The 25,056-nt window shown below is 44.1% G+C and overlaps 1 protein-coding gene across 1 annotated transcript in view; it reads right to left on the reverse strand.

Annotated features, from left to right (window-relative positions):
* The window catches only part of LOC129330255 (ceramide synthase 4-like), a 67,406-nt gene that overhangs the window by 13,956 nt on the left and 28,394 nt on the right, over positions 1 to 25,056 (reverse strand). The window contains exons 3-9 of the mRNA XM_054980292.1: positions 17,500 to 17,617; positions 9,866 to 9,984; positions 7,749 to 7,806; positions 7,480 to 7,530; positions 6,528 to 6,617; positions 5,385 to 5,513; positions 286 to 392 (exon numbers count right to left, since the gene is read on the reverse strand). Of these exons, the coding sequence (XP_054836267.1) occupies positions 286 to 392; positions 5,385 to 5,513; positions 6,528 to 6,617; positions 7,480 to 7,530; positions 7,749 to 7,806; positions 9,866 to 9,984; positions 17,500 to 17,617 (672 nt within the window). The remainder of the gene's footprint in view (positions 1 to 285; positions 393 to 5,384; positions 5,514 to 6,527; positions 6,618 to 7,479; positions 7,531 to 7,748; positions 7,807 to 9,865; positions 9,985 to 17,499; positions 17,618 to 25,056) is intronic.

The following is a 25,056-nucleotide window of genomic DNA, read 5'->3' on the forward strand; positions in this document are numbered from 1 at the left end:
ATTGCCAGGAGAATTGATTGAAAGGCCCCAGACTGTCTGGCTTGACGAACAGCTGACGAAGGCAACGAACGTGGCTTGCAATGACCACTTTTTCATTTAGAATGGAGCCTCACGAACAGCTTTTTCGCAGAACGGGCTGTTCGTGGGGTTTTTCCGTTCGTAATGCTGTTCGTGCCCTGTCTAGTCACCAATAAGTTCTGAAATGGTCCCCCTTTAGCAGATATGATGAGACAGACTGTAAAACTGTAGAGAGGCTCAAACATGTGTGCCAGAAGCAAAACTTACTTGTAGGGGAAAATTACGATGCGACAAGAGAAGAACATGATGGCAAATAAGATAAAGAGAGTTTTACTAGTTCGTTGCCATTTTACATAGATGAAGACCTTCGTGAGCTGGAGGGGGAACACAAAAAACACACAGATCAAAAGGACCCTAGCATGCAGTCATCCAGGACACATCTAAAGTGAAAACTATGGCCTGTTTTAAATTGCTATCATCGCCCCCAACCAAAAGATGCTGGGAAGTGTAATTCTGGAGAGTACATGTGCTTGAAAAAAATGACTGTTATGGTCTCTGTCACTCAGTATTCTCTGTTGGCCGCCCGCACCATTCACCTTCCCCAGCACGACAGGGAGCGCGCGGCAAGCTGGCCGCCCCCTCAGCCGGGCAGGTGAATGGCACAGAGAGCTGGGAGGCCACCCATGCCACTTGCCTGCCCCACTGAGGGGGAAGCTGGCTTACTGCACACTCCCTGTCCTGCGGGGCAGGCAAATGGCACGGGCAGCCTCCCAACCTTCCGTGTTATTCACCTGCCCAGCTGAGGGGGCAGCCAGCTTGCTGTGTGCTTGCTGTCCTGCTGGGCAAGCAAGTGGCACCGAGGGCTGGGAGATCGCCCGCACCATTTGCCTTCCCTGCAGTACAGGGAGCATGTGGCAAGCCGCCCACCCCCTCAGTGGGGCAGGCGAGTGGCACAAGCGGCCTCCCAGCTGCCAGCACTGCTGCTGCTCCGCTCGTGGCACACCAGCCCTTCGTGACATCATCACACAGTGCCGGGAGCATGCACGCACTGCGTGCGTGTGCGAGGGCAACCAGACTTGGGTTATCCCGGGTGCCAGGAACTCAAGATCCAGCCCTGCATAGTAATGGGGAATACCATAGTTTGGATTATCTTGATCTTGGTCCCCAGAGAGACATCTTTATCTTTAAGGATCTTTTCTAGCTCCCTCTTTTACCTTGAAAAATCTATGGGGGGGGAGGCTAAAAATATATCCAATAGATAATTGCAGCTGAAAGAATGAAAATTTATTCTCCATACTCCTAATTGCTTTTTGGCTAGTCTTTGACTGAGGTGAACTAATAGGGTCAAGAAGTCAACTTTTACATTTCAAAGTGATTTCCCCCCATTTAAAAAATAAATAGGAAACAAACTCAGATTAAAAGGGGAAGATCAATGTGTGTAGGGGGATGGGGTGCCCGTTAGTTTATTTTTCTGTTGAAAATTATTCCCACAAGCTTTTACCTCCCCGCCCCCTTACTGTGTAAAACATTCTGGAACTCATATTTTGTCCTGTGGAGCAAAAGCATCAAACTTTCAGAGTGACTTTCAGAGTGGAGAATAAGGGTATGTTTAAAAATTATATATTGTTAAGCAGTATATTCCTGACAGGAAAAAGAATGTCCTTCTTCAGAAACATCAAAATTAATTTGTGGAACTACCTGTCACAGGAGATAGTATTGGGCATTTGATTTAAGTGCCTTTATAAGAAATTTGATGAATTCTTGGAGGAGAAGCTCTTCGATACGTGTTACCCCTGATGTCTAAATTGTGGATATGCATACACCCAAATTAGCTGTTTTGAGTCAGTTGCTGAACATTTAAAATATCACAAAGTAATCACAAATTTGAGGAGTAATAAAAATTTATCCCTCTAATTTGGGGGTGAACAGCTGGGGGTGCCAGGGAAACAGGCAACACTGTCTCCTGGCAGGGCTTTGCTGCACCTGGTTGCATTTTAGTCAAACTCCTTAGGAGAAATCTAACAGCACCAGAAATCTGTGGCACCTATTTGCCATGGATAAGCTGAGGCTTAGGATTGCACCGTAAGTGGCCCTGATTTTCAGAGTGGAGAATAAGGGTACTTTAAAAAAAACCCCCTATTGTTAGCAGTATATTCATGAGTGGGAAAAGAATGTCCTTCTTCAGAAATGTCAAAATTAATTTGTGGAACTCCCTGCAGCAGGAGGTAATGTTGGCCATTTGGCTTAAAAGACTCCATAAGAGATTTGAGAAAATCTTGGAAGGGAAGCCCATCAATATTATCCATGTTGTCTAAATTGGGGGTATGCAGTCAGATTCACCTGAGCCAAAATTATATCCAAGTTAACTGTTTGTAGTCATTTTCTGGAATCATTAAAATAGCACCAAGTTCATCCAAATTGAGATGTAATGAATTTTTTTCCTCCCAGAATTTCAGGAGTGTTTCCAAGTGTCAGGGAGGTACAGAGGTGTGTATGGAAAGAGAGGAAGCCAGCCTAGAAAAAAGTTGTCTCTTGGCATCCTTGCCCCCTGCCTCCTCTCATGGCCCTTTATAAGGGAAACAGCTGAACTGGCCCTGGGTTTACCATGCCAGTATTGTAACTGATGGAGGCTTCTCCCCATAGTAGGCAACAGAGGCAAAGAACCCACCCCCTCAGTAGGAAACTGGTGGGTAGGCTGGCAGATTCCAGGACTCCTGCTATGCTCGGCAGTTGCAGTGGTCAATCCCCCTCCTCCACCACATGATTTTTTAAAATTTGGCAATTGAATACCATTATATCGCTGTAACACTACAGTAACATGCATATTAATCAATCAATGTTTAATATGGTCAAAGACCAGACAGGTAACAACATAAAATCTAATTAAAACATACAGTCGAGGTAAATCATACTATTAAAAATCTATCCATCTAATAAACATGGAGTTTCCATGAAAATGCATACCAGGTTCTCTGAATTCCCACTTTCTTTCTTTTTTTTCTCTAAAGGAACACCCTGTGTCTTTAAGTTGTAAAGATATACCTTTTCCTTTATATCTCCACAACAGAAGGGGCTTGACACTTCTTTTAAAAAAAATGAAAACTGCCAGTTCAGATAACCAGATACATATGTTGCTATACTGTTATATTGCTATGATGATATTCAGTAGTTAATCTAAAAAACAAAAAACAAAGAGCCCCCCAATTTGGGGAAGGAGGGGGATGGACATTGTGAAAACCAAGACTTTTTAGTCCAGAAGCCCTCCCACGGTTCGCCAGCTGTGCTGTGGGCTCTTATGCCTCTGTTACCGATGGCATAAGAAGCCTTTTTATGGGACTAGCAACAAAGCCCATTGTGGGGAAAAAACACAATGGGCTCTAGAAAGGGGGGAAGGTTGGCATTGCATCCTCCTCTGCCCCTGATCCTGGCTGGGTGAGGACAGGGGGTTGGCATTGCCACCTTCTCCGCTTCTTATCCTGCCAAGTGAAGGGAAGGTGGGCATTGCCACCTCCTCCTCTCCCAATCCCAGCCACAAAAAGGTGGGGGACTGGCATTGCCACCTGCTCCACTCCTGATCCCGGCTGGTTGGAGGTGGGGGCAAGCATTGCCACTTGTTCCACTCCTGATCCCAGTTGTGTGAAGGCTGGAGGTGGGCATTACCACCTGCTCTGCGCCCGATCCTGGCCAGGTGAAGGTGGGGGCTTGCATTGCTGCCCATTCCGCTCCTGATACCAGCCAGGTGAAGGCAGGGGGTGGCATTGCTTCCTGCTCCTCTTCTGATCCCAGCTAGGTGAATGCAGGAGTCAGGCATTGCCACCTGCTCCGTTCCTGATCCCAGCCAGGTGAAGGTGGGAGTCAGGCATTGCCACCTGCTCCATTCCTGATCCCGGCCAGGTGAAGGTGGGGGTCGGGCATTGCCACTGTTCCATTCCTGATCTCAGTTGGGAGAAGGCGGGAGTGGGTATTGCCTCCTGCTCTGTGACCGATCCCAGCTAGAAGAAAGCAAGGGGTTGGGCATTGCCATCTACTCCACTCTTGATCCCTTCCGGGTGAAGGTGGGGGATGGGCATTGCCACCTGCTCTGCTCCTGATCCCTGCCTGGGTTTCCTGCTGCAGCAGTGCCCTCTAGAGGGGCACCAGGGTAAGAAATGAGTTGTCTGGAACACACTTACACTTTTATATAGTAGGATTATGGGAGCATGGTAAGTCCAAGGCTGACTTTCTTTCTTTTCCTATCCCTGTCCGTGTCTCTTGTGGAGGGACTGACAAAAATAATAGTTCCAAATTTGCGGGCAGGGAATGTGGAAAAATCTCCAAATTAGTAGCAAGACCATTAAAAAAAATGAAAACAGAGCCAAACCTGAAATCTGGATCTGAAATTATTCCACAATCTTTTGACTGGTGCAGCCCTAGTCTAAATGGAACTTCCCAATTTAGAGGTAGTATATCTTTGAATGTTAGTTGTTGGGAGGAGGCAATGACAGGGGGAGACTTTGGTTTCCTTCCCCTCTTTGAGAATTCTCTGGAACATTTGGTTGTCACCATGGGAAATACATGGCTGGACTACATGGACACTTGCTGTGACCCAGCAGGGTTCTCCCTATTTATTATTATTCTTTATTTGTTTTATTCGATTTATACCCTGCCCTCCCCACAAATGGGCTCAGGGCGGCTAACAACATTAAAAAATACATTAAAATCACAAAAACTTAAAATCAACAATAATTTTTTAAAAAATCATTAAAATAGTCCAGGAGCAGGCTATTTATACAAATATTGGGAGTCCGTATACAGGCATAGCAGATGGCCGAGGGCAGCCCCAGAAGAAGTGGCGGTCTTAGATGGAAGAAGGAGGACACCCGCTGGCACTCAGCCGATGGCCCGGTGGAATGGCTCTGTTTTACAGGACCTGCGAAACTGTAACAGGTCCCGCAAGGCCCGGATCTCCAGTGGGAGAGCATTCCAGCAGGCCAGGGCAAGGGAAGAAAAAGCCCTGGCCCTGGTTGAGGCCAGACAGATGTCCTTCAGGCCAGGGACCACCAGGAGTTGCTTGTCTGCAGCGTGCAACACCCTGCAGGGGACATAATGGAAGGGGACGTATGTTCTCCTTGCATGTAACACTGACAGCTGCAGGTTTTCAAAACAGGTTCTAGTCCAGGTAGGATAACTGAAATGAAGCATCCATATGTGCACCTGCAAGATTTGTCTATCATTACTCTTGCTTCTGCATTTAAAGGGCATGTACTACTTGTGAATGGTTTCATTTTGCAACTTCTGATGTAGTCAAACAGGCTTCCTCATTAGAACAGGAGAGCCAGGTCAGCTCCTTTGACTTTCCCTATTGCAAGGTGGTGAGCCATACTCACAGCCATGAAAAATGTGGAACATTCAAATATGAATATAACCAAGGTTCCAATACGGAGGTAGTTGGCACAATACGAGTAGCAGATGAGGAAGATGGTGACAGCATGGTGGAGAAGTTGCTCGTCAAATTTCTGTAGTGGGAAGAGAGGAGACAGCTGATGGACCACCAGGAGGGAACACAAAGGTGACCCCACCCATTGCAGAATGATAACGAAACAGCATTTAGTATTTCTAACTTGCTTTACAAGAGTTCAAAAGGACAGGAGAGGTTGCCCTTAGGCAAGCCTTGGGAGAAAGCCAATAGCATGCCACAGGACACTTGAACTACAGCCCTACAAGGCAGTAAGTGCTGTATATGATACAAAATATTGTGGTTTGAATACCTGATGGAAATGCAAAATTCTACGAATAGAACTGCTACGTCAAGGGAAGATGTTTGGGTTGCAGATGGATACATATGATTTTATGATAAGCCATTCTTTTCCTGTTTTAAGTTGTCAATAAATCCCAAGCAACATACCCGGTTAGAGATATGGCATTTCATACTGGCCAACAAGGGAGAAAGAGTAAAATTAATAATTAGATACCATCATGTCTTACCATTTCGATGAGAGATGAATCTCAAAGGATTTCCAGTTGAAGACCTCTTTCATCCTCTCCTATGACCACAGCATGCTCATTGGCACAAATCTGTCATTTTCCTCTTGGATGCCAGAAAACCTTTTGTCTTTACTTTGGGAATGATCAGTCAAAATTTCTCTTGGAGGGAATTTTGAATCTGTATCTGAAAGTTCTGACTCTTCCCAGAAAGGAATTTCCCAGGCAGAGTCTTTGTAACATTTTAATGTTACTACTACTATGGAAGATTCTTTCTGCAAGGTGAAGTTGGTGAGTTCAGTCACAGGCTGAGTGAACATTCAGTGAGAGTGCTGTGAACCAACATTCCCATGTAGGTGCCATGAGCTCTACCCCTGTTTACATCCAAAATACGTCTGCATCATTAATGAAATTTTACAATGTGTGATTATAATTCCTTGCTGTGCCATATCTCATTCTATAAAGCAGAAGGGGACCTAGGGGACCTGAACTGGAGAGGAAGTTAAGGGTGGGCATTCTGTAGATCCCAACTGCCTCTCTCCACTTACCTTCTTTCGTTGGAAAAAGAGGGTGATGGATATGGAACAGTAGATGGAAAGCTGCAGCATGTAGTAGGCAAACGTAGAGGGCAGGAGTGGCTGGAAGGGAAGCAGCAGAGGGAAAGATGGACTATCTGGTTGGAAAAGCATGGAGTGATCATCTGGCTCTCTCTTCTATGCTTCTGCATGGTTTGGTGGCCATGGCTTCTCACAAGGCACTGATGGGGAAAACTGGTTGACATTCAGACTCTTGAAGGAGCACGCTTAGTGGCAAAAGGAAGACATCTCCTTGACCAAAGAAATGCCAAGCCACCATAATCAAAGATTTAACATTTTTGTTTGGAAGATATGTCTAGTGGTAAAAACTAAATATGGTTGGGGGGTGCTGGTTTAGTCCGATATCCAGTTTCCAGTGCTTCATGGTAGCCCAGAAGCAGCATCTAATTACTTAGTGGTAGACTTTATGCCTGGAGGTTCCGTTTAACTATCAAGGCTTGAGGGAGGCATTCAGACACCAAAGTCCTAGTTACACAGTCAGGGAAATACCAGCAAGGAAGGGGACCAGATGCAGATCTCTTAGGAGGCCATTCCAGAGCTGCAGCGCTGCCTCTGAAAAGACCTTCTTTTGGGACCACCCACCTTAAAGCCTGACAGAGGTGACACAGAAGAAGACCTCTGAGACAAACTCACATAACAACAACAACCTTTTGCTTATATGTGACTCTTCTGGACAGATTAGTGCCACACTCAGAGTGGTTTACAAGTCAGTGTCATTATTATCCCCACAACAGACACCCTGTTGGGTAGGTGGGGCTGAGAGAGCTCTGAGACAGCTGTGACTAACCCAAGGTCACACAACTGGCTTCAAGTGGAGGAGTGGGGACTCAAACCCAGTTCTCCAGATTAGAGTCCTGCCGTTCTGTCTCTTCATTCTATTTCTGAGGATTTTTTGGCCACTTACCTGGCGCGGGTACCCAGTCCACCACTCACGGTCATCCCAGAACAAGGATTTCTGCAGTGAGACAGAACTTTACATTAGTCACATGGGAGTTGCACACAAACAGGAGAGAAGATGGATGTATGAGATGTCCTCCCCTCATCCCCACTCCCAACATATGGGTTTCCCATCCAGAAGAAAAACACCCAATCCTAGTAACCACCCCGTTGCACAATTCGGTTGGCTGCCTTTTGAAATTGGTTTACAGAAACCAGGGGGGACTCCATACTCACATCATAGAAGACAGCCAGGCCCATGATGAAGGTAATTACAGAGAATATGGCCATCCAACTATAAAACAAGCAGAGAAACACCAGCCAGAGATTACAGGCCACGAAAAAGAGTTATTTGCATGTTGCAAGGCCATATCTTCTAATTCAATCACAGACTAATTTCACAGCTTAGCCAATGAAACTGAGCAACAGTAGATTTTGGACAAATGTTAAGAGATTGTTTGCATGAAATTATAGTGCAGAAGTTGCTAATGCATCGTAAAGTGATGGATTACTGGATTAAAGAGCGATTAGACGACTTCATGACAGAAAGATATGTATACTGCTAAACAGCACTTCCATGTTCAGAGGCACTTTCTCTGAACACCAAGCATTAAGGACGTTTATTGGGGAAGTCTTTTGGCTGAAGAATCCAGCTGGCCACTGGAAAAAGAATGCTGGAGTGGAGGGATCCATTTTGGGCTGTGTCATGTCTGTGTACAATTATGCCATGATTATCTGTATGTTGTAACCACAATGCTCATTACTAACCTGATGTATTCTCTCCTTATTGCAAAGTGTTACTTTTTCAGACCCAGAATGGGCCTCTCCTGTTATCTTATAGAAATATGCACCTCTAAGCTAGCACTGACCGTGGAGCATCCAGATGCCAGCTTTTGCTAATTTGCCCAGACGCTCTGAGTGTATTATTGTGTACTGAATATCGAGCCGTAACTAAAAAGGGTTCTCACAGGACCTGTGTAGACTTGCGCACCAAAACCTTAACAGTTATTTGAGCGCGGGAAAAATCAAGTGTAACATAGATTTCTTGTCTTGTCACTTCTACCAAGCTCTGTGATGGAGTGCAGACCTGAACTGTAAAATCCTAAATAAAGCTTTTCTACTGGAACCAATGTGTGTTCACTGAAGAGGGGCTAAGGGATCTACCTGGCAGGAACTGACAGGCTGTTTCCACATGGCAACCATTGTCTTTGCAGCTCAGAATGCTTCTGCAAATGCAGAAGCGTTCGCTGGAGCAACTGTATGCCCCAAAAGGGGGATTCGTCTGCACTTTGTTAGCTGCAGTCCTTTGGCCACCATTCTACCCACCACCACTAGAGGGCATTTCTAAAATTGGGAACTAACATATCATTATAGCATTAATCTATAGCTCTTCGCCAATTGCTGATTTCAAGTTGCATTTATCAATTACCAAATATAATGATGTGGTCAGCCATTCAGCATTCATCATCCAAAGATGAAGAGACAAATGAAGTGAGGTCATATCCAGTGTTCTATGAAAAGCTAAGTTAATATACATGAGATATTTATTTATTTTAGTTATTTTATCATATTTGTATCCTGCTCTCCTTTCAAACAGGTTCAGAATGGCTCACAACAATAAGGATAGACCTCTCATGCCATTCCAGTTGGAGATGCTTGACCCTGAATCAGCCAGCCTTCCTAGAGAAAAGCAAAAGTGTTGGGGTTGAGGAGAGTTGTGGTTGTGGTCCAGTGGAGAGACAGAGAGAGCTGTGTTGCCTGGGGCAGGTATGCATACTCAAGCAGTCTTTAAAAGAGGTGGCTCTGAGGAATCTAGGACTACATTTGGTGGATAATGGAGGAAAAAGAATGAGACATGTAACTCTTGTCTGCCAATGCGGCACAGAACTTTGTAGCAGGTGTCCTGCAAATGTTAAAAGTACTCCCTCTGCCTACCTTTTTCTGGAGACAGACCACAACCATCCTATTCTGGTCAAGTTTGGTTGACAAATTGGAGGAAAAGCTGTGTGGACCTTAGTTTTGATTCACCACAGAGCCTCTTAGGAGAGCCTCTCAACAGCTGTTAGTTAAGATAGCTGATAGAAGCTCCATGTTTGGAGGCAGTCTCTCTCTAACTTCCAGTTGTTCACATGAACAATGTGGGAGCATTATTGCCTTCATATCATGTTTGTAGATTTCTCAGAAGTTTATGCCTGGCAGGGCTAAAATGCCCTTGCATCTAATCTAGATGTTCACATCCAGAACATTCTCTCCAGAGAAATAATTCAATACTTCAAGAGCACTGAGAGAGATTTCCTCTTCTCCTGACTTCCTTTCTCCTCTTATTCAGAAGCACAGCATCCTTCCTTGCTCACCTGGCTTCACAGAATTTCTCTGTCAAGCTGAGTTGGTCTTGCTTGAGACGGGATCGAAACCATCTCTCCACCTTCCGGGGTTGCAGGTCGCACTGCTTGGCCAGTCCTTTCAGCTCCCTCTAGGAAAAAGAAACTCAAATCTAGTGTAAGAAAGGCCATATCTGTTCTAAAAGAAGTTCTCTTTCTGTTTGCAGGACAATTGGATGATCCATTTAAAATATTCCTCTACATATTGAAAACTAAGATCAGGGAGAAAGTTAGGCCACAACCTTGCTCCCTCTAAAGCCTAATGTGTGTGCAGGGAATACAAGTTCTCCTCCATATTTAAAAATTCCTACTGGTAGAAAACAAGAAGGTCAGCATGAAAGATTCTGCCTCACTTCCTTCCTTGAGATGTTTCAGAGATAGATGAGTATATTCTCAGAAAATTTAACTCACCAAAGGTTCCTCTCACAGATTGATCAAGAAGTCCTGATAAGAGTTCTCTGTAGAAAACAACCCACCTAGTCACTACAGAAATATTTCAGAAGAAGCAGCAATGTGAATTTGGACCAGTTCACAAAGGGCTGTCAATTTAAAGATCTTAATCGTGATCAATTTACTCTGAACTTTTAAAAAGTTTGGTTTTGTATAGATAAATAAATTTAGATTTATGTACACAAACTGTAGATATTATCATGTATGTCAAATTTACATAAATAAAACAAAAAAATCAATAGTTACACCAAGTATCCTAGACCAAAAATCTAAGAAAAGTTTCCAGTACTGGAAAAATTAGAGGGTTTTTTTTACTGTTGTCCTATTTTTTTTTCACTTGACTTTCCTTCACTGATCCCTTTTTGCCCCATATGTTTCAATTTTTTTGAAAAAAAATTATTTTATTTGTGAAAAAACAGAAAAAAATTAAAAACACTTAGAAAGAAAAAAAAGAAAAGAGTGCTGGCTACAAAAACACTATTGACAAATCTGTAAATAGATGCAGAGCACAGTGGCACCGAGAGGTAAGCTACAGTACTGCAGTCCAAGCTCTGCTCATGATCTGAGTTTGATCCTGGCAGAAGCCAGGTTCAAGTAGCCAGCTCAAGGTTGACTCAACCTTCCATCCTTCCAAGGTCAGTAAAATGAGTACCCACTTTACTGGGGGTAAAGTGTAGATGACTGGGGAAGGCAATGGCAAATACAGTTGGGCACGAACAGGAGAAAAAAAAGAACACGATGTTCGTTGTACATTGCCATCCATGAACAGGGAATCACGAACATCAACGGACATGACACGTTCACGAACATGTTCATAGTTGGAAGTTTGTAGTAGCAAGAATGGCCCCCTTGGGACATAGCTGAACTTGAGCCGGGGAAAGAAGAGTCCATGGGTCTCCCCCTTTCATGTCATGATCTCTTCACAGTGGCAAAAACTGGACTATCTGCTGAAAGCTACTTTGAGGGGTTACAAACAGACCTTCCTAATGTCCACCAAATTTGCAGGGGACATAGTCCTCACTGTCCTTGGAAGACCCCCCAAGTTTCAGAGAGATTGCACTCTGGAAAAGGCATGATCCACAGCTCTCCTCCCTTACAGTCATTTTCTCTTTACAGTGGCAAAACCTGGACTGTCTGCTGGAAGCTAATTGAGTTAAAAACTGACCTTCCCAATGACCAATACCCACCAAATTTACATGGGACATAGTCCTCACTGTCCTTGGAAGACCCCCCTCCCCCAAGTTTAAGAGAGATTGCACCCCGGGAAAGGAATGATCCATGGGTCTCCCCCTTTCATGTCATTTTCTCTTCACAGTGGCAAAAACTGGATTGTCTGCTGGAAGCTATTTGAGGGGTTACAAACTGACCTTTCCAACGTCCAATACCCACCAAATTTGCAGGGGAAATAGTCCTCACTGTCCTCTGAAGACCTTCAAGGATTCAGAGCGATTGCACCCCGGGAAAGGCATGATCCATGGGTCTCCCTTTATTATGTCATGTTCTCTTCACGTGGCAAAAACTTGACTGTCTGCCAAAAGCTACTTTGAGGGGTAACAAACTGACCTTCCCAATGACCAATACCCACCAAATTACCAAATATGCAGGGGACACTGTCCTCTGAAGCCCCCCCCCCCAAATTTCATAGAGATTGGACTCTGGAAAAGCCATGATCTATGGGTCCCTCCCTTTCCTGTCATTTCCTTTTCACAGTGGAAAAACCTGAACTGTCTGCTGGAAGCTACTTTGAGGGGTTACAAACCAGAAGGAAATCCAGAAGGAGTTCAGACAGAGTTCAGACAGTTCATGCCTATGTTGCCCGGGGAATTGATTGAAAGGCACCAGACTCTCTGGCTTTACAAATGGCTGATGAATGCCATGAAGAGGGCTTGGAACGAACACATTTGCTGGGAACGGGGCCTCACGAACAGCTTGCTCGTGAACAGCGGATTGGGCTGTTTGTGGCTTTTTTTTGGTTCGTATTGCTGTTTGTGCCCATCTCTCATGGCAAACCACCCCATAAAATGTCTGCCAAGAAAACGTCATGATGCGACGTCTCCCCCATTGGTCAGTAATGACTTTGTGCTTGCACAGGGGACTACCTTTACCTTTATACATAGATATCTGTAAAAGATTTTCAAACATTTAAAAATAAATCCATACATGGTTGCATTCTATATTCAATATGGTCAATATAGCTATGTTCAGAAGGTCTTCAATACAGTTAATTACAGGAAGTGGGCATTTCTTTTTCCAATATTGAAGCATATCTTGTATTGTATTATTGATTTTATATTGTATTTTATGTCACTGTAATATTATTAATGTTGTTACCTGCCCTGAGCCTGCTCGAAGGGAGGGTGGGCTAGAAATGCAGTAAATTTAATTTTATTAATTAACAGCGCAGTCTTGGTGTTGGTGGCTGAAAGTGCCCTAGAAACTGACCAGGAGTTACCCTAGCATACCCCCCCCCCCATCCTGCGATGGTGCAATGGTTCAGCGTCACTCCATTTGCCTTTCCCCCAGAACTCAGAAACAGCAGCTGGACTCAGGCATAACTATGGCATAAATCCCAGTGCTGGTGGGTTGGGAAGCATACTAGGGGCAACTGACAAGTGTGAGAAAAAGGTACTGGCAATGTCTCTGGTTCAGACCTTCAAGATTACAAACAAGAAAAGAGAGGTGGACAAGAACCATAGCACTAAACAGATAGATAGGCTAGTATCAGTCTCCATCTTGCCTACTCTGCTATCACTCACTTTCTTTGATTGGTAGAATGTAGTCCTAGGGAACTTCCTTCCTTTCTCTCTCTTCTTCCTTCTTTTTCTGCATGCACCAGGAGGAGCGTTATGGTATCTCCTCCTGGGACAAAATGAAGCAGATGGCCTGTTATCAATCTGAAGCCATCCTAATTAGCAAGATTAGTTAGTCTCTCTCCACTATACTCAAAGGTTTCAAAGGTTTATTATGGTCACAAGACCAGCCAAGTAAAGTACAGATAAAAAGAGCAGTTTTTAAATACTTAAAATGGGTAAATACATAAAAGATAAAATCATATATATGTATATATATCTAACAGTAAAACTCACTCACTTCATTAATTCACTTCCCAGCAATTGACGTTTCCTTCATCAAATGATTCCGCTTTCTGAGTGCTATCACTCAGAAATTTGCCACTGCGTAAGATACAGTTCTCTGGCTATCCTCTAAAAGATATACCGAAGTGTTTCAGGACTAAAATCCATATAATACTCTAATGGTTTAAATCTACAGAGTAGTGGGATAAGTAATTGTATCCTTTCTTCTTGATAGAATTCGCAGTGGAAAAGTATGTGTGTGATATTTTCGACCACTTTATTTGAACAGGGCCAACAACGCTGCTGCAAAGGCAGACAGGAGAATCTCCCATAAAAAACTGCAGAGGGGAATGCATCAAATCATGCTCTAGAGAAGGCCCATCTACATCTTTCATTTGTAACGTCCAAAAGACATGGGGATATGGTGTAACTCAGTCCTTTTTTAAAGCTCTTATAACTTAGAGGGAGCATTGCTTCATCATTTTGGGACTCTATAGTAATTAGTCTTTGAGTGATTAAAGCTTTTGCTTTGTTGAATCCCATATCAAACAGGGCTACTGGGTCCAAGCCAATCAATTTAATTTTATCAGCTATCTTTGAGCACCATGTAGGATAAGGGTCAGAAGCCAACAACAAGGGAATTATACCCTTTGGCTCAAGATGAATTCTTAGCCAGTAATAGATGACATGTTCCCAGATTTTTATTTCAACTCTGGGCAAACCAGCTTCTTGCCTAAGAATGACATTAGGAGTACATCTAGGTGCACCAAATAGAGATCTGAGAAATTTAGATGGAACCGTTTCTAAGATCTTAACATTAGCAGTTAATCCAATTTGTGATCTGTATAAGAGTTGTGCTAATGATTTTGTTTGGAATAGTTCCCGGGCTGCAGGTATAAAGCCCGCATCTTCTCTTCTAAAGAATCTAAGGATGGCATTAGCACTCATTTCTGCAGCATTTGCTGATGAAATCGTATGGGCTTTGAAGTTAGCATTGAATGTAAAGATGACTCCTAGATATTGGAAATTTTTAACTTGATGTATAGTATTCCCATTTATTTCCCAGTTAGTTTTTTTTTAATTGTCTACTAAAACATATAATTTTGGATTTCGAGTAATTAATTGTCAGAAGCTCAGTATCACATTGATTGCTAAATTTTTTTATGGCATGCTTTAGACCAATTTTTGTTTGGGACAGGAGGACTGCATCGTCAGCATACATGAGAATTCGTACCTTCCTTCCTACAAGACTTGGGGCATGGACATGTATCTTATGTAAACATTGGCTCAATGTGTTTACACAGATGTTGAATAAGAAGGGCGCTAATAAGCAACCTTGTCTAACACCCTTCTGGACCAGGATTTTCTTAGATAGTTTGCCATCTTGTGTGTACCTTATCTGGAATTCACTGCTCTCATGAAGCTTAATCATCAGGTATAACAGTCTTTTATCAATGGATGTATCTCCCAATTTTGCCCATAGTTTTCCTCGAGAGATGGTATCAAAAGCAGCCCTGAGGTCTATAAATGCTGCATATAAATTTTTCTTGGGAGACATCTCCACTATACTTAAGTTAATGTACTTCTCTAAATAAATAGGCCATTGCTGGCTCTTTACCTCAAAGGAGAGGCTGTCTGTGTGCAATCTGTAAGATAGTGTGGTAAATGATAGTTTAGGCCATGCTACTGCACTGAAGCTCAGGAAGAGCACTCTGATAATAAAGAAAGGAAGAGCTGTCTGACTGGTCCAGCCATTCTTATCTAAACCCAACAACAAGTCAGCCTGCTCCCTAACCATCCCTCCAGCAGCAGGGGAAAGTTATGACATGAAAAATGACAGTGTAGCCCATCAGTGCCCATTGTGAAGGAAAAGTTGATTGCCCACTCCATGCCTGGCCCTGCCCAAGCAGCACAGCAGAGCTTAGGATGCCAACAACGATGGGGACCAATCTACTTGTGCCCTAGTGGTGGCTTAGCCCCTCTTCTCAAGCCCAATCAGCTCTTCGATCACCCTACATAACATCTGGCCAGGATGCTCATGACCCCAGTTAAGTGTGGAGGTATGTAAGTGGGGAGGCAGCTGGAGGCTCTGTCTGAGATCTTTCTGCTGTGGGAACTTAGAGCACAAGGGGGGAAAGGGTGCTCACAATGGCGGGGCAACACTGCACAGGGGAGACTTAGTGAAATTTGGGGCACATCTTGCATTCACATGGGAGATAAGAGCCATGTTCAGAATGTATGACTGACAACTAGCGCTCAAGTTCCCTTATAGGTTACCCCTCTCTTGAGTCCTGGTTTGGGGAAGGGTGAGGGTGTTGTGACAGATAAGAAGGAGCTGGGGAGGTGGCTGCCCCAGCTTGCTTGTTAACATTGGCTTCCCCCCCCATGCCCCTCAAACCCTGGCATCTGCAGGTGAGGCTCACCAGGCGGCATGGCCGTTGCCCATAAGCCACAGAGGCAATTGCCCAGGGAGCCATACTCTAAGCAGTTTTTCTGCATGCAAGGGCTCCTAGCAGCCCACACACATTCATACTCCCATGGCCGGGATCACCCCTCAAGCAAAGAAGAGAGAGCAGACATGGGTTGAGGTGAATGAGTACTCCTTTCAACTCCCCCATGACTGTCTCCTTCTCAGAATCACAACTCCAAGCAGCCACAGGAGCAGAACAACCAGATACTGATGAAGAGCACTTTCCCTCTGGAGGGGCATCCATCATCTGGCCTCCAGCAGCATCTGTGATGATGGCACCTCTGCTGCTGCCCCTGGCCATGGACAACCCCCCAGAATGTGGCAGACCTCACCATGGCTTGTGTGAAGCCCAGACCTTTGCCACCCATGGGTCTATTTCCTTTTCAGACAGGTCATGATGACCCATCAGGGAGGCCAGGAAGCATGGCTGTTCCAGCCCTCAGTGATCCTTTCTGCCTGCCACCTGAGCTCTGCCAATGGAGCAGTTTCCCATGTAGCTCATGACTCAGCCCTGCTGCTGAGAAGACAGCACGAGGAATAGCTCTTGTGGCTCTGGCTGCTGCACAAACAAGAGCAGTTTCTTTCCTGACCAAGGGAAGTTGGCAACATGCAGCCAGACATCCTCTTCACTATTGGCAGTTCAATAAATTGTGTCTAACAACTAGTCTGTTCCTGGCTCTTTGTCCACCTGTAGGTGACAGTAACTCCCCCAACCCCCACTCCCTCCTGGGTCAGACCCACGGCACATCCCTAGGGACCCACCAGGCACCTCCGCCCTGTAGAGTGGCTCAGTGCCTGGAGAGTGGGGGTCCATTGATCCCGTGGGGGTTGGAGCATGTGTGTGGTGATGCAAGCATGCACCAGCTCTCTTACAGTACTCACAGGTTTAACTGTCTCTGTAGGACCTGCCCAGATAGCCAGATAGCTAGATTTTCTACCTGGTTGGCTAACCCAAGTTGGATTAGCCAACTGCTTGTGACCTCCCCATCCACCACTAATAAGGGGTTGTTCAGGTTGAGGTAAGCAGCCCTCCAGGCCCACTGCAGGGACACAAGTCGCAGCTGCAGGAGGTCCTGGGGTGGCAGTGGAAGCTGCTGGAGCAAGGTTTCTGTGAGCACCTCCCCAGCAGGGCATACCTGAGAGGGTCTCACCAGCATTCCCCCCTCATCTGCATAGAGAGATCCTGTGCAGTAGCAAGAGGGGCAGGGAGCTGGCCACCCACCCCACATCCATATGTGCACAGCCAGGTGGGGGAGGGCAGCTGTGTCCAGCTTCAGACACACAAAGAAACCCTACATAGCTCAAGAAACAGAGTTGCCTGAAAAAACACATTTACCCTATTTACCTCTTGCCCCAGTTCAACATGAAATTCCTGCTAGCACACCCTGTTCACCTGCTCTGATCACCTGCTCCAGAAACAACTGACTTAAAAAGGGTTCAAACCAATTAACTTCCCAGGGTCACCCTGAGCCCATCACAGTTTAACATACTTCACAGGCTGGCTGTCAGGATAAAACTGCATAGAAGGGGTTGCCTGCTTCTCTGAGTCCCTTAGAAGATGGGTCGAATAAATATGTGATGTGGTTTGTGTGTGTGTGTGTGTGTTTACTCACCTCTTTAGGTTGCTTTTGGTGTGTCCTGTAATAAGCTTCAAGCACAGCATTTGGAGAAACTTCCTTTCGCACTTTTTCCTTTAGTCCCATTTTTCTGCCCAGGGAAAGCGCAATGGTCCTGCGAAAGACAACAAAGGAGGGATCAATTGGGTGATGATTTCATTTCTTACTTTCTGGGCCAGTATTAAACAGCAGAAGTAAACTCCAGCATCAGCACGAGCCTACTGATGATTAGGATGAACAGATTGCTCCTTTTCACTTTAATTTTTAAAAATGTGATTATCCCTTATTTCTTGGTGCTGTATTCTACACACTCCTTGACCTTCACTGAAATGCACAGAACTTTTAAAACTGCTTTCAGAAGTGTTTTATACATTTCATGGATACTTCAGCACACCACATCCTGCATGGTGCAATCCTGGAAATAATTGCAGAAAATCTCCTAATTAAGCCAGAATTGAGCAGAGGTGGAGTACAGCACAGAAAGAAACTACAGAATGATGAAGGAACTGAAAAGTGGGGGAAGGGGTGGAAATTCCTCTCATCCTTACTCTAAGCCTACAGCCTGCACATGTATTAGCTAAAACTAGCAACAGAGCACATTGTGTAGAAAAATACAATGGGCTCTAGAAAACTAATTTGGCGGGCCCCTACTGTGGGACCTTGGGAGGGCTGTGCCACTGCACTGGGCCTCCCTGCCACGTTTGCAGCCACTGCAGGGTCTTCAGAGGGCCATGCTTCCATGCTGGACTTTCCTACCACCGCGGAAACCTCCTCAGGGCCTCCAAGGCAAGCTGTGTTGCAACGACTCATTTTTTATCCCCGCAGAGGGGCTTGCAAGTGCGCCTGCACAGGGATGAAAAGTGAGTTGTCACCAATATGGCTTGCCTTTTATATAGTAGGTAAAGTGATCAAACAACACATGATCTCTTATTAGGCACAAGAAACAAATTCAGTTACAAGTAAATACTCAAGAATCATCCAAGGAAAGTCATACAGTCTCAAATTACAATTTACTCCAAAGTTATCAAGAATCAGTTCAAACAAGTTATAGACAAACAATATGCAGCTTACTTAACCACCAGGAACTCGATTCTTAAAGTGGCCTGTGCTAATGGTTCATAATAAAGTGACATCTGCAAAGACAAGATTAGGTTACTTCCTGAAACAGGTAGCAAATAATCCAATAGATAAAGTGCAAGTGCTCCTATGACATTTTACAGCTGGGCAACATTTTACCAAACCTGATAATGGCCTAAAAGTGCATCAGGTGAGGGGACTGGAGCTTTGAATCCCTTGGCACATTTTGTGTAGAAGAGGATAAATAAGGCCAGTGGAAGAAGCTGGCTGCATTTGGAGTCATAGTGGATCTGCCAAAATACGGCAACCAGTTGGTTAGGCTGCTCAGTACAGCCTGCCTCATTGAAATATTTAGCATATTTCAATATGATATTGTTATGAATTTAGGCCTATGTAGTGATGCCTAGTGGCCCCATGGAAGCCTGTGCTAGAGTGACTACAGGGCCTACATTTCCCATGTCCCCCTTGGACCCTGTGATTGGTTAACAGGGGATTTGGAGGGGGAAATTGCACCAATAGAGAAGTAGGGGGATAGTAACTGAGAAGAAGGGATAAAAGTGGAAGACTATTCATTCCTAGGGAGCAAAACTGAGGAGAGGCTGCTGCGGACAGAGGGCTCCCTCATCTAAAAGGAATGAGACAATTTGGAGACAATCACCAGGAGATGGCTAGGAACAGTCCAGTTAGACATGTTAGGGTGTTTTATTTTGTTTGTTAACTAACCTTTACTTTCTCTTTAATCTACAAAGTTCTGAACACCAGTTATTACTAAACCTTTTTTTAATAAACTTGTTTATTACTGTGCCTGGGTCCTCATTCCTCATTCAGTCTCACATAAAGTAAAAACCTACCGGAAAAGAGTAAACAAAAGGAGTCAGTTGGTTGCTCTGGGCCCTGCTGAGAAGACCTGTACCAGAGTGGTGGCAGCCTACAGAGAGCCTCCCTGGTCCCAACATGCTGTGTTAGATATAGATCACATAATTAAATAAACTACTAGAACCCATACATTCATCTCCTGTCTCTGTTTGGGGTGCTGGGGCAATGTACATTCCCAAGAAGGTACGGAAGTGCATCTCTCTGACTTGCCTTAGATGCCAGCATTAGTCTTTTTATTCATGTGTGATTTTGAGGTTCAAACCCAATTTCTGTTCACTTTTAATGGTTGAGGACGAGGATGTTTTGGGGATGTTGAGTTCCAATGAAACTTGAAAATTGCTTTGACTATTTTGCAGGGTATGAAGGTTGCTTATCAAATCTCCATAATATTGGAAGTGAAGGATGGTGCAATGTCTCTTTGCATCAAGCACACCAGGACTCCAGAGGAGGCAGCATATCTAGTCCAGTGGGTGAGTCAAATTCCTGTATATCCTTCCTGTATTCAGATCTGCTGCTGTCTCTTTGTTTACCCAAGCTGCAATTATCATTGGCGTTCTTCCTTCTGACAGCCTCCTTCTTTTATTGCTTTTGTTCTTGTTCTCTCTCTCTTTCTTTCTCTAACCTCCATGCACTCTCTGAATTTCTTTCTGGCCTAGCTTAGACAGATAGCTGGAATGACTATAATGCCTTTCTATCTAAAAGTAGATTACTTTAACAATAAAGATCAAGCTTGTTCAATTCAAATTGACCAGCTGCAAAGCACAGGAATGCTCCCAGAGCAGTGAGATGATGTCACTCCCAGGAAGTGATGTCATTGTGCCACCCAGGGAGCATGCTTGGGAAGCCTGCCTGGGATGCCTGATCCCACACTTCCTTGAGTTTATAACAACATTCTTCAGATCAGGGCCTCCAAGGACCGAATCTGAAAAAGGGCCTAATTGGTCCAATGGCCCAGTCAAACTCTCAGACCATGACCTTATTAGTTGGGATGAACTTCCCAACAACTTGGACTTTAAGGGTGGGGATTCCCCATTTACCTATTCTATTGAGACAAATTAAATTAATTCCTTTAATGCTTTCTCTTCAGGGGACCAAAAGTCTATCACAAATAGGCTGGAACAATTGAGGGACTAAACTCTTGGAGATGAAGGACCACACCTGTGCTCTGATGACCCTCACTCTCACAGTAATTGTAGCTCACCCTGAGATCTCATCAGTCCAAACATCAGCAGAAACTGCTAAGCCAGCTCTTAGTATAGCTCTTAGATGTACCTCTGAGTGATAACCAACCTCCCCCATATAAAAAGCATGTATTTCATGGAATGTGACAAGGAGGTTAAATAAAATCCATGACCCCCACACTTCGACATATTATACGATGTTATGATATAATTTCCATCCAAGAGACTTCGTTAACATCAGACTTCATATTAAATGAATTTCTCACCTACACACTCAATGCTATTCCCATCTGCTAAAGGACACCCTAGCGGGGGGCTGGCATATCTGATTTCTGTATCAGTGAAGTGTATTGTAGCATTGCTCCTCCCCTAAGATCTGTAGTAATGGCCTGTCTTTGGACTTTTAAGATCAGGTAATTTGGGCTTTAAATATATATATCCTTTCCCATTCCTCACCCTTTTATAACAAATATATTGTTGGCCTGATGTGGAAAACTACATATATGAACTTGAGGTCCTGTATCCCAAGACACTATTAATACCATTAGGTGACTTCAATGCTTGCTTTGGAAATGGTAGCTTAGGGTTTAGGGGAAATGTCTATGATGATCACCTGCAATGATAGCAGGAATTCAAAAGACTCTTTGGTTAACAAAGCTGTGGAAATTTTCAGTCTATTGATCAATTAGCTCAACTTTGTAATATTAAATGGCAAATCAGAGGGAATTCATATGGGAAGTTCACATATTAAAACCAGAAGGGTGAGTGTGATTGATTATATATCACCTTCTCTTTGTGACAATACATTACATTTGAAGTAGGGTCTCTACTAGAAAGTGATCACAACTGCTTGTATTCTGTATTTGTATCTCTGGAGCTTTGGGGACATTGTTGGGACAATGAACTGCTTTCTATGGGACAATGAACTGAAATGAACTGCTTACCCAAAACCTTCTTTAAGCTCTTTAATAAATATAAATGCCTACTTCAAGGAAAAAAGCTGGCCTCAATAAGAGAATCTTAGCAGGAGCTTACTGTTAGAGAATTTCTGAAAATACAATTTTTGTTGTATTGTCGAAGGCTTTCACGGCCGGAGAACGATGGTTGTTGTGGGTTTTCCGGGCTGTATTGCCATGGTCTTGGCATTGTCTGTGACATTGAGAGATCTCTGTCTTTTGGTGCTACACCTCTGAAGATGCCAGCCACAGCTGCTGGCGAAACGTCAGGAACTACAATGCCAAGACCACGGCAATACAGCCTGGAAAACCCACAACAACCAACAATTTTTGTTCTCTATTTTATTGAACTAGATTGTTCTGTTTCTACTCATAAATCTCTCACACAGTTTTTGATCACCATTTATGCTGCTGCATCAAGCTGTAGCAGCTTGGAAGTAATTAAGAGTTGAAGTCAGCTAGTTTTTCTACTCACACACAAAGCTACGTGTGGGTCTTTGACTCTCAGCCTTGAGAGGGTAAGTTCCAAAGAATGTTATGATAACTACCACAGTCATTGTTACTGTTTGTATTTCCTCAAAGATTATCTCTCACTTATCATAGGTTTGCAGGTGTCAGCTTGACTGTTCTCATTCCTAAATGTAAACTATCATCTGTCAGTCTATCACTCCTCGAGGATCATGTACTTCTGATATGACTTTTTTATAGAACTGTATGAGATTGTTTGTACTGTAAACAATTTGTTACATGTTAACTGAAAGGTATTAAACACAGGTGCTGATGTTTCCCTGTATGCATTCAAAAATCTAATTGACTGTCTCAAAGGCTTATTGCTAAATAAACCTTTCTTTTCTATGATTCCCAAGTTTATGACTTGAGTTGGTTTCTCAGACTTGTAGTGAAGTGGGGAAATCTACAATTGGCTAAAGATATTAGTTTAATTTCCCCATCACTTACCTTGGCCTTAACTCAGAAAGACAGGATGAAGTTTAGGCACATACATACGACTTCAGAAGAGAGAGTGTGTCATGAGTTAGATTCGTATATATCCATGGACTGCTGGGAAGAATATTTTTGCAAACTATTTAATGATCAAACTCATGAGGGTAACATACTTGAACTCCATTTGCCATTTCCATCAACAAACTCACCTGAATGGCTACCGATATCTTCCAGTGAAATAAAATCCCTAATTTCTGCAGTCAGAAACAATGAAGCTCCAAGTGAAGTTTCATCCTCACTGATTTGCTTAAAGCCTTCCAAGACTAGTGGGCACCTGTTTTAGCTAGCCTATTTAGTTATTTAGTTAGTTATTTAGAGCGCCAATTTGGTGTAGTGGTTAAGAGCAAAGGGACTCTAATCTGGAGAACTGGGTTTGATTCCCTACTCCTCTGCTTGTAGTCAGCTGGGTGATCTTGGGCCAGTCACAGCTCTCCGAAGCTCTCTCAGCCCCATCCACCTCACAGGGTGATTGTTGTGAGGATAATAATAACACACTTCATAAACTGCTCTGTGTGGGCATTAAGTTGTCTTGAAGGGCAGTATTCAAATTGAATGTTGTTGTTGTTGTTATACAGATAGATGTGGTAAGTTGCCCTAGAAATTGACCTCTTCTATTGTTGTACCAATATTTGAGGAGGTGGAGTGTACTGATCCAGCTAACTATACAGCAAAAAGCCTGTTGGATTTAATAGGAAAGCTTTACATAAGTCATCTCCTATTGAAGCTGGAGACACGGGTCATTGAAAATAACTTCTTAGCACCAGAGCAAATTGGATTTAGAGAGGGGCATTTGACCCCGGACCATTGCCTTCTAGCTCAATATCTTATTAAGAAATACTCAAATGGACCATCTAGGCAACTATATGTGACATTTATTGATCTCAAAGCCATATTTGATTCTATCTCATGATATCATTTGTGGACAAAATTAAATAATATGAAAACAGATTATAGGTGGCTAGAGAGTAGGGGTGTGCAGTTCAGGTTTTGGAAACCCGAAAAAAACCTGAATCACCCCGATTCGGATTGATTCGGGGAAACCCGAATCGATTCGGGTTTTCCAAATCACCATAACCTGAATCGATTCAGGTTGATTTGGGTTGATTCGGGTTTCTTCCTGGCGCCATTTTGCTAGGCGCTTGCTTTGGCAAGCGTCTAGCAAAACCAACAAACCAAAGGTGGGAACAGTTTGATTATTACTAAATTGGATGTACAACACGTTGCCTGAGATGAACCAGTAAAAGAACTTTGGAAACGAATTTGCGTCCTTTCACGGTCCTTTTTCACTTCAGCTTGGTTTTCAAGCGTCTAGCAAAAGCCTGCAGGAAGCTTAGCTTCCTGCAGGCTCTTAGAAGAGGGGGGGAAGGAGTGAGTCACTCACTCCTTCTGTCACCCCCCACCCCTCTTGCAAAGGAGGAAAGGGAATCCTTTGCTTTGCCTTGCAAATGCAAGGTGCATTGCTTTGCTAATTGCTAGCATTGCACTTTGCATTTGCAAAGCAATGCCAGAGATTCCCACCAAAATTATCAGGTAGTGGAGGGGGAGCAGGAGGAGGGTGACTGTTGGAGTGTGGGGGGGTAAGGCAAGGGAGGGGGGACTTTAGGAGTCACCAATCCCACTGCTGCATCCTTCTGCCAGCCAATAGATTCAAATCTTTGGCTGAGGCTGCAGCAGGGGAAGGGGATTTAAATTTGGGGCAAGACAAAGTGGTCTGAACAGTTCTGTTGTTGCGTGCTGACTGAGAGAGAGGAGAGAGGCTGCGCCTGTAGGACATCTGCCTGGAGGATCAACTGTGCTTGTCTGGACATCCTGAGAGGAGCCCTGGTAGGCCTTTTTAATTTTTATAAATTTTTGGATGCTGGCTGGGAAATGTGCTGCTGTGGCATGCCTATGCAAAATGATTCTTCAGTTTAGTCTGTCTTGGCATGGCCTGGGGGGACATTTTCAGGTTGGGCAGAAGAGGAGAATGTTTGGGGGAGGGGGTTCAGCATTGGTTGCTGTGCTTTCTTTCTTTAATGTTTCCTTTTTTATGCTTGAGTGTGGGGTGCTCTTGATCTACTGTTTCCCAGGCCTAAAAAATGATAGTGCCAGCTCTGGGCCTACACAGGCTAGAAGCTCTGCTGGGTGGCTTTGGTGCCTGTTTGCTTCACAAAACTGGATTGGTGTGTCTTGCTGTGCTGTTTCTGGTCCCCTTCATCCAATTCCAATGCTTCCCACCAGGCTCTCAAACAAGCGTGCCAGCCTCTGGCCCACACATAGGCCTGCTGCTCTGGCTTTGGTGCTTTGTGCTGGCTGGCCTGGCTCTCCCAATTATGCTTCAAAAACTGGATTGGTGTGTCTTGCTTTGCTGTTTCTGGCCCCCTTCCTCCCATGCTTCCTACCAGGCTCTCAAACAAGTGTGCCAGCTTTGGGCCTGCACAGGCCAGAAGCCTGCTGCTCTGGCTTTGGTGCCTGTTTGCTGG

This window comes from Eublepharis macularius, chromosome 5 (genome assembly GCF_028583425.1).
Source record: "Eublepharis macularius isolate TG4126 chromosome 5, MPM_Emac_v1.0, whole genome shotgun sequence".
Taxonomy (NCBI): Eukaryota; Metazoa; Chordata; class Lepidosauria; order Squamata; family Eublepharidae; genus Eublepharis; species Eublepharis macularius.